The 13,816-nt window shown below is 35.6% G+C and overlaps 1 protein-coding gene across 1 annotated transcript; it reads left to right on the forward strand.

The window, feature by feature from the left end:
• The first annotated feature begins 1,712 nt into the window (after window positions 1–1,712).
• Window positions 1,713–11,496, forward strand: LOC132705486 (tear acid lipase-like protein). The gene is made up of 8 exons (XM_060676088.1): window positions 1,713–1,731; window positions 1,784–1,827; window positions 8,263–8,443; window positions 8,504–8,618; window positions 9,511–9,760; window positions 10,436–10,591; window positions 10,672–10,899; window positions 10,998–11,496. Exons 3-8 carry the CDS (start codon window positions 8,290–8,292, stop codon window positions 11,172–11,174), a joined length of 1,080 nt encoding a protein of 359 aa, XP_060532071.1. The 5' UTR covers window positions 1,713–1,731; window positions 1,784–1,827; window positions 8,263–8,289; the 3' UTR covers window positions 11,175–11,496.
• Window positions 11,497–13,816: the final 2,320 nt, after the last annotated feature.

Genomic DNA, 13,816 nt, shown 5'->3' on the forward strand with positions numbered 1-13,816 from the left:
AAAGGCCTCCAGCCCCATGGTTAGAATACAGGCCCTGGGACCGCCCTCTAAGGAGTCGACACTATGCAGCATCGATCCTCCCAGAGATAAGCCCCTAACCCTTGATTTTACAATCCAGGGCTCTTGGATCAGTACAATAGATGTACCGCCCTCCGAAATTTTCCTGCATAAGTGGGCCGTTGCAGCCCTGCTGTGTTGCAGGTTAATCTGTAATATCCCCGTGAAGATGTTATTGCGGGAATACCACCTGCGGGTCACGATGCTAGCCTCAGCCCGAATCCGAGCCCGAGGTAGCACCTCCCTCCGCTTCCGCTTCCTGACTGGTGGACCCTGATGGGATTCCCCGGTCAACTTCCATCTGAGATACCTCCTCGGTTCTCGCTTCCTCGGAGGGCCCTCCGGAGGTCTCCTCCACAGAAGCCGTGGGCGCCGCCTCTCCGACAGGCCCGCCAACCTCCATGGACGAGCCCTCCTCGCGTGAGCCCCCCGCGGCCACCTCATCCCCCTGCGGCCTCGGCGCCGCCAGGTTCACTTTTACCTGTGTCGCCAGGCAGAAGAGAAGTGAGCCCTTAGCCGTGATGGCGCTTGCCGATTTCTCGTCCACGCCCACCACCAACCTTGTGCCCCTTACATCCTCCGTCCTCTGCCAAACCCTCCAGGCACGGCAATCTAGGCCATTCTGAGCTGCCAGGCAGCGGACTAGTGCCTCATTCGAGACACCCGCCCCCAGGCCCGGAATCCATATCGCCGCCCTTCTCAGTCTCAATCCTTCCGGATCGACCTCCACCAGGTTTGCGAGCCCCCAGGGCCTGACGTTAATCAGCTCCCTGCGAACCCACTCCCTGGTTTCTTCATCCATCATCTCGATCAAGATGTGGCTCCTCCACAGCCTAACCGAGCGTATCCGGGGAGGAGTGTATTGCCCCCCCTGCATGATATACATGCTTATGCGGAGGTTAAGAGACCCTATGAACCGCAGCAGGTCCTCGGAAGACAGGTCAGTTTCCTGTCCTCTGAGGCCCACCACCAGTTCAGGCCCCCCCGCCGCCGCTTGTGCATAGGACCGAGCCCCCCTCTCAGAGCCCCCCCGGGACGGCCCTCCTTTCCCGGGCCTAGCTTTCGCCGGGCCACGTGTCGGCCGCCGACCCCCGGCAGGTGCCCCAATAATAGGTATCAGTGCATCCTATAAATTATAAATATCATTCCGAAATCTAACAACATGGCTGTTACCATTTTTGAATTTTGCATGTTCAAAAACCCCCTGTTATTGAATTTTACCGTCTTGGCTTTGGCAGTTTTGGTGATATTTAATCATTACTTTGGACTGGGAAAGCGGTGTTGCCGTAGCTCGGTAAAGTTTTGGAGATATCTAACATGGTATATGTAGAGTAACGAGCTTCCAAGAAGCGATTTTTCTTATAAATATATCAAAATGAATATTAGATTCACGGTATTGGACAGTTTGAACCAAATTATCTCAAGGCTTGTTTATGATTACCTATTTTGTGGCTCTAGGGTCATGAATTAAAATTGTAATTAATAGCAAACACGCTGTGATTAGATGGTCACTTTAATTAGCATATGCCGGCGTAATTATTTTAACGAGTATATAAGGAAATTAAAATATATTTCAATTAATATTATGCACTTCGCATTTTTCTTATGTGAATACCTTTAAAAATGCGTTGGAAACTCGTGTATTTCATGTTTTTGGCTGTGGCTGTTGTACAGGTGAAGGGTTCGATAAAAGTATGTAAAAAGTACAGTGACTTTTACATCCCAGGGAGTAAGAATTGCTGGAGAAACTACTACGACGTTCTGGATGTGGTAAGGTTTTTGATATACTTTAGCAATCCTAGCGAAAATACAAATTTAAAATGTTTATTGTAAGGATTTTCATAAAAAAATATGCCTGAATTGCCTGAAAAACATAACCGAAGAGACGACATTGAATTCTTGTGATGTGACTTCTCTGCAGAATCGAACGCTTTCCGAAAATATGTTTCATTTTAGAATCTATTTAATCTGATTATAACATTTTGCTACATGGACATAGTTGCCGAACCATAATATTTTTTGGCGAACGATTTTTTTAAATTATACAATTTGTTTAGAACTTCATTTATTTCCTAAAAAAAATTGTAACTCAAAGGAAGATTTTAATATAATAATGACAAGGATGTTATGTAGGACAGTTATGTGGCCATTTACGATATTGGCGCAGTCGGTAGGATCCGTGTTTTCGAAAAAACCATCGCAAGTAGTTCATCGGATTGCCGTCGCTAATAGATAGTGATTTACCAGTGCATCTGATTCAACGGTTAAGAAAAAGATTTCAAAGCCTACTACGCACAGCACTTGGGACTCCTGGCATTTGAGAGTCAGCAGGACGAACTCGTCTAAGCCAGGGTTACTACAGCGGGGAAGTACATCTATCTGACGAACAGTGTTGGTTGATCGAGGAACGAGACTAAGAACTTAGTGTAAATGTTTACTGAATTATTCCTTATAGTGGTGACTAGCGTTAGCTAAGTGAAAATTTTAAATATTTTATGAACATTTGATGAAGAAATTTAGAAGTAGGTTCTCGGATATCACTCATTCTAAAAGAAATAATTTAATAAATAATTAACAGCGACATTGCGAAATAGACGATATATTTCTCTGTTGTTTTGTATAGACGAAAATGACTCCATTCCTGTGATTACTTCGGAAACATGTTTGGAAATACCGCTTAGTGAAACTATTAGTACAATGGCCGACGCTTTGAGATCAACCGTTACTTTATTAAAAACTATTGATGGGACATCCCGTCTTTTATAAAACAAATCGCAATAAGAATGTATTAATTTGGGAATTAAATCAAAAAGAGTAGCAACAGCTGAAGATTTTATGTTAACTCAACCATACCTTACAACTTGGGCAGAGGTAATATTAGCCTTACCCAAAAATTCAGGGAACTATTCACTCGTGCAAATCATCAGCAACAATTAATATTTTTATCCACTTTATCTACAAAACAATAACGTAATGCGGCACAATATACAGAAACCAATAAACCATATTCTGTCAAACACCCATTTTAAACCCCCTAATCAAACGCATGAAAATGAATTTCTCAAACCACAAAATCATTTTTTTAAACCTCAGAATCAATTCTTTAAGTCATAAAACCATTTTTTCAGGCAACCATTTCAATAACCCAACACCTTTAATCAAAACAATCCCCAAAACTCAAAAGAGAGCCATTTTCCAAACATTAAATTCCAAGAACTAACGCATCTGAAAAACAATGACATTAACCCCGAAACTAATGAACCCCAAAATAATTTAACTAACTTTAGCGAATATGTCCCAAACTATAAAAATGTCGAACATTTTGAAGAGGAAAATAATATAATCGATCAATTATAACATTTTCAGCCGGTAGCCTCGGACGAATTAAACCCTGTTTAACCTTAAATAGTTTTCAAATAAATCCTTCATCGAAGACCCTAATTATCAAATACCGTTTGCATCTCTGTGCATCTCTTTTTCTTTCTCTAGCCGAATTAATTAAATCTTACGTGAATACCCTACAAACATGTGCAGGTTCAAAGAAAGCTACATATAAAGTAACCTTTCCAGTATTTGCATATTTTGGTATCACCGAATTGAGATTATTTTATACCCCTTCCATGAATATTTTATCTAAATTTAAATTTTGATTTAAAAAATACCAAATTAAAACGACCAATACATAGAAATTTCCTTTCAATATAGACAAAATTTTGACGATTACTTAGTAGAAATTCTCCCAAAAACTATACGAAAGGCAACACTTAGAACTTAATAATACGACAAGGATAATGCCCTATTATCCCGATGATGAAGTTGAAATACAACCAACCCTTGTAAAGATTACAAATAATTCCTATATTAATGATATATGTAACCTAGAAGGTAGTGTTAACAATAACTTACCTTTAGATGCATTTGAACTTAACAACTTTGAAATACGTATTTTAAAAACACCACCTTCGAATAGTCCAATAATAGAAAAACAAACTTTTGTAAAAATTGATATTTAAAATTTAATTCGTCACGAACACCTAAATTCAGAAGAGTAAGAACAGCTTTTTAAACTTATAGATAAGCACAACCTCATGCAAGAACGGAAAATTTATTTGGCACCAAGAAAAAACTGATGATGTACATAAAAAAAACTCAATAATGGAAGTACACTGTTAATAAAACTTCTCTCCAAATATGGCAAAGTTTAAGTAAATTCTTTTGGCATCATGGAACACCAAGTAAAATTACTACAGATTACAAGCAATCTAGTTAAGACTTGTGTAAAACGTACCGAACTGAGTTACATTTCAGCGCATCGTATAATCAAAAGATCAAACGAACTTACCTGTGATGTTCGATCTTGATTATATGAATGCCTCGTCGAAATAAATAAGATGCTATGTAATACTTTTTACAAAATTTACATTGCATTTTGCTCCTCAATCAATATATAAGCAGGTACAGAGTAAAATGCGAGCCAGTTTCCGTTAAGCTCTGAAGAAGCAGTTTCATTTTTGAATATTTTTCTGATATATCTATACCATAATTATCCTTTAAAGTTCCCGTGAAGTGAATTTCAATTTTCGTCCTGTTCCGGAAACCTGGGCCACCGCAAGGCTGTATAAAAATTAAAGCCAAACTAAAAGGTGCTAATCAAATAATCACAAGATCAAATGAACTTACCTAAGTGACGTTCGATCTTGATTATATGAAGGCCTCGATGTTACGTAATACCTCTATTTAGGGCGTTATTGATCGCTAGGTTCAAAGTATAAAAAGCTGAATGTCACAAGTTAATAAGGTTAATTTAACATTTACCTCATTGGTTAAGTAATAGTATATTATGCAACCAGTGCGGTAAACGCCTTTTGACTTACGAGTTTATTTGACACGAGCGGAGCGAGTGCTTAACAAACGAGTGACAAAAAGTCAACCGAACGTGTTGCATACTAAATTTTTTCCACGACCGTTAATTTTTGGCTACATTTTCGCAAAACAACACGAATACATTCACTGCCATGACCGTCAGAATTGACAAACGTCACAATTCAAGGCGTGAGAAATATCTCCGAAAACATCCGATTGATCCCAAACCCCTGTGGTAAAATCCCCGAAATGTCCGAAGTGGCTCAGATCAGTGGGAAACAAAACTGAAGTGGTGAAGTGGCGCTTCCCGCACGTTAGATCGGTGTGTAATTAAGCATTTTACAGACGAGGGTAGAAAATAGTATATTATGCAACAAGTGCGGTAAACGGTATTTGACTCACGAGTTTATTTGATACGAGCGGAGCGAGTGTTTAATAAACAAGTAAGTTAAAAAGTTTACCGAACATGTTGCGTACTATACTTTTTCTACGACCGTTAGTTTTTGGCTACATTTTCGCAAAACACGAATACGTTCACTGACATGACTGTCAGAATTGACAAACGTCAAAATTCAAAGCGTGGGAAATATCTCCGAAAACATCCGATCGCTCCCAATCCGTGCGGTAAAATTCCGGAAATGTCCGAAATGGCTCGGATTCGTGGGAAACGAAACTGATGTGGTAAAGTGGTAAAGTGACGCTTCCCGCACGCTAGATCGGTGGGTAATTAGGTATTTTACAGACGGGAGTAGACAAATTTATTTACACATTAGTTTTGTGTTGATTAAAAATAATAGAAAATAGAAAAAAATGAGAAGAAAATAAACGTTCTTAAATCAACCTAAGATAAATGACAATGGTCAATTGTATACGCTAGTAAATATCTTTAGTGGACCAACCAGCAGCCTTCCTAAAAGGGTTAACATTTAACCCCTTTGATACCGCACGCTATAGCTTATAAATTTTTTTTTGCAATACCACTGCTACTCAAGATTATCTTAATTCATCGACTTGACATTTGTGGGGACACTTTATGAATAAATCGTATTTCTATCAATGTAACGTTTGTTGTTTATTTGTTGTTTTTGCAAGTGCCAATAGGACTATACATTTTTGTATAGACACTTCAAGGCCAATCACAGCATTTTTAAATATTTACACACAAGTATTTTCGTATTTGAGTAAACCAGGCCAGATTAAACTTTGAAAAATCGTTGGATTTTAAAATTCTGTGCTAAACTATCTGTGTTATAGAGGTATGAATTTAAGGAACCATATGAAGCTTCATTATTAAACTGCGAGGTTAAAAAATCCAAATTATTCACCACACTTCAATAAATCCGTCAATATCTCTGAAGGAAAAATATTCCCAGCATAGTTTCAATTAGTAATTATATTGCTTCAACGTAGTTTCTGAAGTTGGAGCCATGCATATTTCACTGATAACTTAATGCCTGATGCCTTGTCGAAAAATATTTTTTTAAACATTTGTTAGAGCGACTAGCGAAAGGATAAAAAAAATACAAAAAAAAATATTTTTTTGTATTTGTGATCCTTTATCCGCCTGTACGTTGGTTTCGGATTTAATATATGATTCAAATATATGTATCTTTCTGCGTACTCCCAAATTGCACTAGCGAGATTTTTTAACTTTGCTCCCCATGCAATTTATACAAACAATACCAGTGGTATTGTCTATTCTACATAAAATAGAGCAATCGACAACATTTTTAGCAAAAAATTAAATTCCGAAACAGCAAGTAGTTCCAAACAATTAATGTGGCAACTTTTATTCTCCAAGAACTAAAAAACCACTTACTACAGTAAATGCCTTGTCCATATTTGATGCATCTGAAAATATTTCCATAACATATTCGTTTTGCCTTAATTAATTTTTAGCGTTTGGTATGTTTACCAGCCATCAAAAGATATCGGTCATTAATTGACCAGAAATTTTTTGCACACTCTAAAAATTTCGTATGCAAATATCCATACTTATAGCTTTACGCGTCGAAAGTAGTATGTCCAACAATTTTGCGAAATTCCTTATTTTACGCGTTTTGTCTCTCTCGAATTTTCAAGAAAATAATCTTTTTTTTCCGTTTCTCCTTTGATAATATCATTGTCAAATCTAAATCATTGTATACAAACCCTATTAACAAAAGTGCCGTTTAAATAAACTAGAAAACAAAAAACTCTCTTCTGTAGAAAAGCGACAATGGGCTTTATTATTTTGGAAAATACTCTAGAAGCGCAGTTGATTTCAGAAATCTCAAATATCCTACGTAGTGTTGATGAAATCCACATTGACCATAAAACTATTTTTTATAATCAAGCGCGCAACTGTTTTATGATCCTCTAATTTAAAGTCACTAGATTTTATAAATTTATTTAAACTTTTAAGATTAATATTAGGCGTAATGTACCGTTCCACTGGGGGATGGTAATAAATTCGAAGCAAATTGACCCTCAATCTGGTTGAGTCTAGAAATAGCTCCTGTATGAATTAACTTTCTCGCCTCCTTATTAATTTTGTATCGTTCTTTAACATCATTTTGTCGCTCAAGATGTTGCTCGAGTTCTTTGTCCTCTCGTTAATCTTCTTTGACCAAGTCCATCACGACTAGCAGAAAAACACGAACCACTTTGAGCCTGTAAATTTCTTACGCCTGTTCGCTTCTTCAGAGCTGAAACAGTTTCAGTCAAGCTCTGAAGAAGCGAACAGGATGATTGGCGAAACGTTAGCTAGTTCGACTCAACAAAAACCGACGCAGGGGGAATCCAGAAGTTTTATAAAAAGTGTCTGATTATATCAGTTTTCAAGTCTCAATAAAGTATGGCGGTAATATGAAAACTGCACATTTGTATTTTCAATTATAACTGAATTTTCCATGTAAAATGGGTCATCCGGTATATTTTTTTCGTATATCCGTTTTACAATTGAATCGTTTATTTCAAAGTGAATCAAAGTCACATTCATAAAAACAAAAATATTTTTTTAATCGTAAAATATTAGGTTGAACTTCATTTCAATTCATTTTTAATTAATCAGATTTTCGTGTTCAATGGCCTCAAAATGGATATAGATTCAGGATGGTTATTGTTGAAATAAATACGTGAATACGAATAAACTTAAATATTCATTGTTATTTATTATAATTCTGTTTTTGAGAAATAAATATTACAAAAATAATAAATACAATTACAAAATAATAAATATTACAAAATTTATTACAAAAAATGATATATCGCAAACTTTTACCATTTAAGGCGAAAAATTAGTGTATACCATGGTTAATCAGAAATTACATCGTTAAGCTCAAAAATAATTCGACATTTTAGTCAGGAATAGCCAGAACGTGGGGATTTATGACCGAAAATTACTCTCTAACGTTGGACGACGGGTATATTATTACGGTATTTAGAGTATACAATGAAATTACCCAAAATACTCCTATAGTGCTGGGCCATGGCTCGCTAACCAATCCTATTTGTTGGATGTTTTCCGGCAACAACTCTCTCTGTAAGTTTATTATATTAGTTCACCACTCTTTCTATTTTAGTATTTTTAATATCTGTTTAGCTTATGTTTTGGGGAACAAGGGATACGACGTTTGGATGGTTAGTTTTCGAGGTACTTCTTATAGTAACGAACATGTATATCTTTCATCTAAAGATCATAAGTACTGGCAATTCACGTGAGTAGATTACATCGATATACTTTCCGCAAAACTTTGCAGAGTTGCGTACTTTCTATAATCTACTAAAACCACAATATTTGAAAAATGTTGTTTTGCTCAAGGTTTTTCGCATACAAAGGATAAAATATTGAATGAATACTGAATTGGCCGAGGTTGCATTCATCGTTTTTGTTGACAAGTTGAAAAGCCAGGGACATCAATAGAAACAATGTGTTTGATGGTACGATAAAGTGCACTTTAGTGTAGTAATTTTACAATTGGCTTAATAATATGTGCGTTTGCCAGATAAATATGTGCTTAAATATGTAGATACGTGTTTATTACATCTCATGATAAGCATTGAAAATTAACTTAAGTTTAATGTTTATTAATGTTCTGTAATGTCTATTCAGAAAATTGTATAAACGAGGTCTACAACTTCTTCTTTTCGTTTCTTACCTCTGAACTGAAAAATCAATTGTCATATCTTATTTAAGGATATTTCTCATTTTGTTGAGTTTCATTTATAACATTTTGCTGCCATAAGGTCAACTATATTATCAGTAAACAAACCTACAATATAGTTTTATTAGTTTGTGTACAAAAATGATTCAAATGTCGTAAGTACAAAATTAACAATACTCAGTATTCGAAAAATAAACTTTAGCTAGAAATATAGAAATAGTGTTCTGGTACTTACTACATTTAAAAGATGGCTTGGGGTTCTCAAAATTTTATTCATCATTACCACCTTTGAGAATGTTAAAGTTCGGTAATTTGCAAATAAAATCATTTAACACATACACTACACTACGCAATCGCAATGGGCACTTTAAAAATGTGACGTACCTACTTAATTAACTAAAATTAATACGTATAATTTTTTTTGAATGTTTCATTTCATGTTTAGCTTCCACCAAATGGGAATTTACGACTTAAAATCAACCCTTGACTTGGTCTACAACACCACAAATCAAAAAGCCATTTACATAGGATATTCAATGGGGACAACCAATAGCTATGTGTATTGCTCTTTGCTTCGGAGCCATTGTGAGGAAAGACTTTTGGGAGTTATTTCTTACGCACCTGTAGGTTATTTACAGGACGCTAAGGGAGTCTTGCCAATTTTGTGGCAGCCTTTTATTTGGCCCACAGTGAAGGTACGATACATGTTTCGTGATATTGTTCGTTTTTTAAATCGATGAAAATCGTTCTAGTTCTAGTCTACTCCGCACAAAACTTCAAGTCACTGACTATTTACACACTACTAATAATTTATGTAGCATCTCTAGTTATATTGACTATTTCTATTTCCGCGGTGCACGGTTTTTTTCTACTGAATTGTCAGCGTGGGGCGTTCCACTTTTCTAGAACGCAGCGCCTACTGGCTCTATGGGTTAAACATTCCAGCCATCTTCCTGAGAAGAGGCGAATGTGATCTCGCTCTGGTTCCCGCTTATCGGGTTCCTTAAATTTCCTTTTCCTGAAACGAAAATGAATTAGGAGCAAGTAAGAAAAAGTTTAGGACGACATACAATACATTTTCCTATTTTATGGCTATGTTCTTGCATCATTTCAGATAGTATTGTTTTTTAATACAAAGCTTCTCCTTCCAAGAGCATTAATATTTGGCATAGTTGGAAATATCATATCAGCACTTTGGTTCCCCACCAAAAACCAATCAAATATTCGCGGATATTAGATTATTAAAACTTTTCTCTTCTGAAAGACTACCTAAAAACTCGGCTGCAACTTTGTGTTTATTTAGCAACAAATTTTATATTAGTTGGGTTATGGTGGTTGGTGCTTTTGTACATAATGGTTTTCTGTTTAAGGCATTAACGTATACATTCTTCAATGGTGAATTTCTGAAAGTAACTCCGATTTATCAATTTTTTACTAAGATAGTCGCCGCATCGCCTTTGGGAAACTACGTGATGGCTTTCCTTCTAGGACTATCCCAAGGAATTCATATCAACACAATTGACCCGGTAAGACGTATTCTAACTTCTGTGTGTCTGCAAAATATGTTTCATTTTATGTATTCTTCTAGTAAATTATATTTTTGTAGAGTTATTTTCCTGTTGTAATAATCAGATGGTTAGACAGTGTTGGAATCGAAGTCTACACTCATTATTCTCAAATGATGATCGGCAAAAATTTTAGTCTGTTCGATTACGGCAAGCAAGGGAACATCGAACATTATTCTCAAGAATATCCTCCCGCCTATCCCACTCATGACATTTCCGTTCCTGTAGCGATGTTTGTTGGAAAGAACGATTATCTCTCCACATTAACGGTAAATGAACAGTTGAGTAGAAATTAGAGAATCATTGATCAGTCTTTCACAACAGTAGCAGCATATTTGTGTTTTTTTATTGTTGTTTTTTTTTTCAGTCTTCCATGAAGTTGTACAACATGCTAAATTCAAAGTCGCGGTGCGGTTACCAAATTTTGGAAGATCCACAATGGAGTCATTACGACTTTGCCATTGCCAAAACTTTACCGATTCTACATCGACTCACATTCGCGAAAATTAAAGACATGCAACAGAAAACATGCATTTCGGCATGACCTCAAGCCATAATTATAAACAATGAAGTGGATAAATAAGATCAATGTGCTAGGTAGTCTCGACCAGTTATTATTATATTTAAAATATTTCTCTTACCAGATGTATGTTGCTCTTATATGTGTAAACCAGAAGATAAGTAAGTAAGTAATACTTGTAAAAAGTTTAAAAAATATTATATAATAATGTTCAACAAAATTTGTTTTGCTTCTATACTTTTTCGTTTCTTTTCCCCTAAATATTTCAAGTTTAGTATGCATTCATTAAATGGAATTGCATTATGACACATCTATTGATATATGCTTCTGGTTGAGATCAAATGAATTTCCGACCATCAAATTAAGTAATATATTTATATATTATAGACGTTAAAAAATGTTGCAAATTTTTTCCAAATCTTTTTTTAAATTTCGCTGCACTTTTTTTGTATTTTACCAATCTTGTTAGCGCATTAAAAGTTAATAGTGAATTCGGGCATTTTTTATGCAAGGCTATGGTCACAATGTTAACACCACTTGAATCATTTAAAATAAATATTTTCTTCCGTAACATTCCAACCATAAGAAATAGGAAAAAAGTCCAAATTTTACATATATATTAAAAACGGCGCTTCCCCACACGTCAGCTGTGTCAGATTTTAGGAATACATAGTTAAAGTAAACTGTAGTCGGGATACATAGATCGACAGCTATCGACATAGCTTTGTTACCTCGACAATAGGTGGCGGGCCAATATTCTTTTACTATTTTTCTGAATCTATGGAAACCTCATTATGTGGATAGCAATAACTATTGTAAGTACAGTTTGCTCCATAAGCGTTTGATTACATACGTCAAAACAATTTCAAAATTGTTGTTGCTCTTTTTATATTAAAAAGAGTTTACTTTTTTAAAAAATGATTACGTTCTAGTAAGGTATAGGACGTTATCTGTTCATTTTTGTTGTAGTAGGTGTTACCATTTGCAACATACTAACACCGTATTAGAAATCCATATTTCTTCCACTGATTTCAGAATTTTGCATAAACAGAAATTTATGTCTATGTGAATGTGATGTGTTATTTGAATATTTAGATTTAGAATGAATATGTCAAAAATATCCGTATATTATGTAGAACAAACTGTTATTTGTTATCTTGTATGTTGCAAAATACCGAATTATACACCGATCTAGCTTGCGCAAAGTGTCATTTTACTACGTCAGTTTCGTGTACCACGAATTCGAGCCACTTCGGACATTTCCGGGATATTACCGCATGGGTTTGGTGCCAATCGGATGTTTTCGGAGATACTTCCGCACCGACGGTCATAGAAAAAGTATAGTATGTAACAAGTTTGGTAAACTTTTTAAGTTAATCGTTTGCCGTTTACCACACTTGTTGTATAATATACTATAATTTTCATTAATAATTCCTGAACAGGGAAAGTAACCGTGAGAACTCATAGAAATCACATAGTACCATCCGTGTTTTAAATCTACAGAAACCATCCGATCCCTTCCAACCCGTGTCAAAAGTACCGGAGACGCTCGACGTGGCTCGTGATAATAATTGCATAATTGGGTATTTTAGACGAGGAAGTACAAAAATATTTTTTAATGGTTATATTCGGACAAAAACCTCGAACAAAACTTCCTCGACTGACAAATGATACTAAATCTAAAGTCGCTTTTATAGGCCTTTCGTGGTATGCTGCCCTTTAAAGTCTGTTATTTTTAGCTATTTGTCTCATTGTCGATATATCTAACGCTCGGCACTTTTGTTTGAAGGATGCCGCGGCTGACTGAATTGAATGTGAATTTGCGAGGTACAAAGCAAACAAAACAATCTCCTGACTAGTCAGGATTTGTAGCATTTTCTTTTAATAAAAATAAGTAAGTAATTCTAAAAATATACATTTATAAGCGGCCACTTATACGATAGAGGAATAAAGAAGTACAGAATTGAAGGGTCGCGTATGAATATGTCATTATAAAAGTGGTTCACTATTGTTATTAGCAAAAAAGAGATAACATACCTTTCTTTGGGTTTATTTTATTTTTTTTAACAAAATTATATTGTTGAAACTTACAGAAAAACTTTCTGTGTAAGTTTTTTTTTTAATACAGTCTGTGGTTACAACCTCATCACGGTCAAATTTTAATGAGCTGTTTGCCTGAATAACACTTTATATTTGTGCATTATTACCTGGACTGGGTTTAGTTGCATTATATTAGTTCGTGTGCTGTATATTTGTTTGGGGTTGTATTAGAGCAAGTTAGTTGGATGCCTGCCGCTTTCTGGCTCTGCAAATTTTATATACATGGTCTTTGCGTGAAAAAACGACCTTATTACTATCGGTCATCAAGGAGTTATAATTAGGACTTGTACATCAATGGGGGGAAGCGGGAAATCAAGAAGTTTGGTTTCACAAATTTTAGTAAATCTTTCAGGTCGTATAAATTTGTCGTGAGCATTTTCTATTTCTGAATATTATTATTCGAAACCAAAACTTTCAGCGTGCCAGAACAGGAAATGTATCGACTAAAGTAAATTTTAATTTGTTGTTATTGAGTTTTGTAGTCAGCTGCAATACTCTAAACTTAGTGCTCACGCGAGCATTTATCGTTATTTACAGGCAGCTTTTCAACGTTACTCCCGATGGTA

Source organism: Cylas formicarius, unplaced genomic scaffold, assembly GCF_029955315.1.
Source record: "Cylas formicarius isolate icCylForm1 unplaced genomic scaffold, icCylForm1.1 PGA_scaffold_7__23_contigs__length_41026272, whole genome shotgun sequence".
In the NCBI taxonomy this organism is placed as follows: Eukaryota; Metazoa; Arthropoda; class Insecta; order Coleoptera; family Brentidae; genus Cylas; species Cylas formicarius.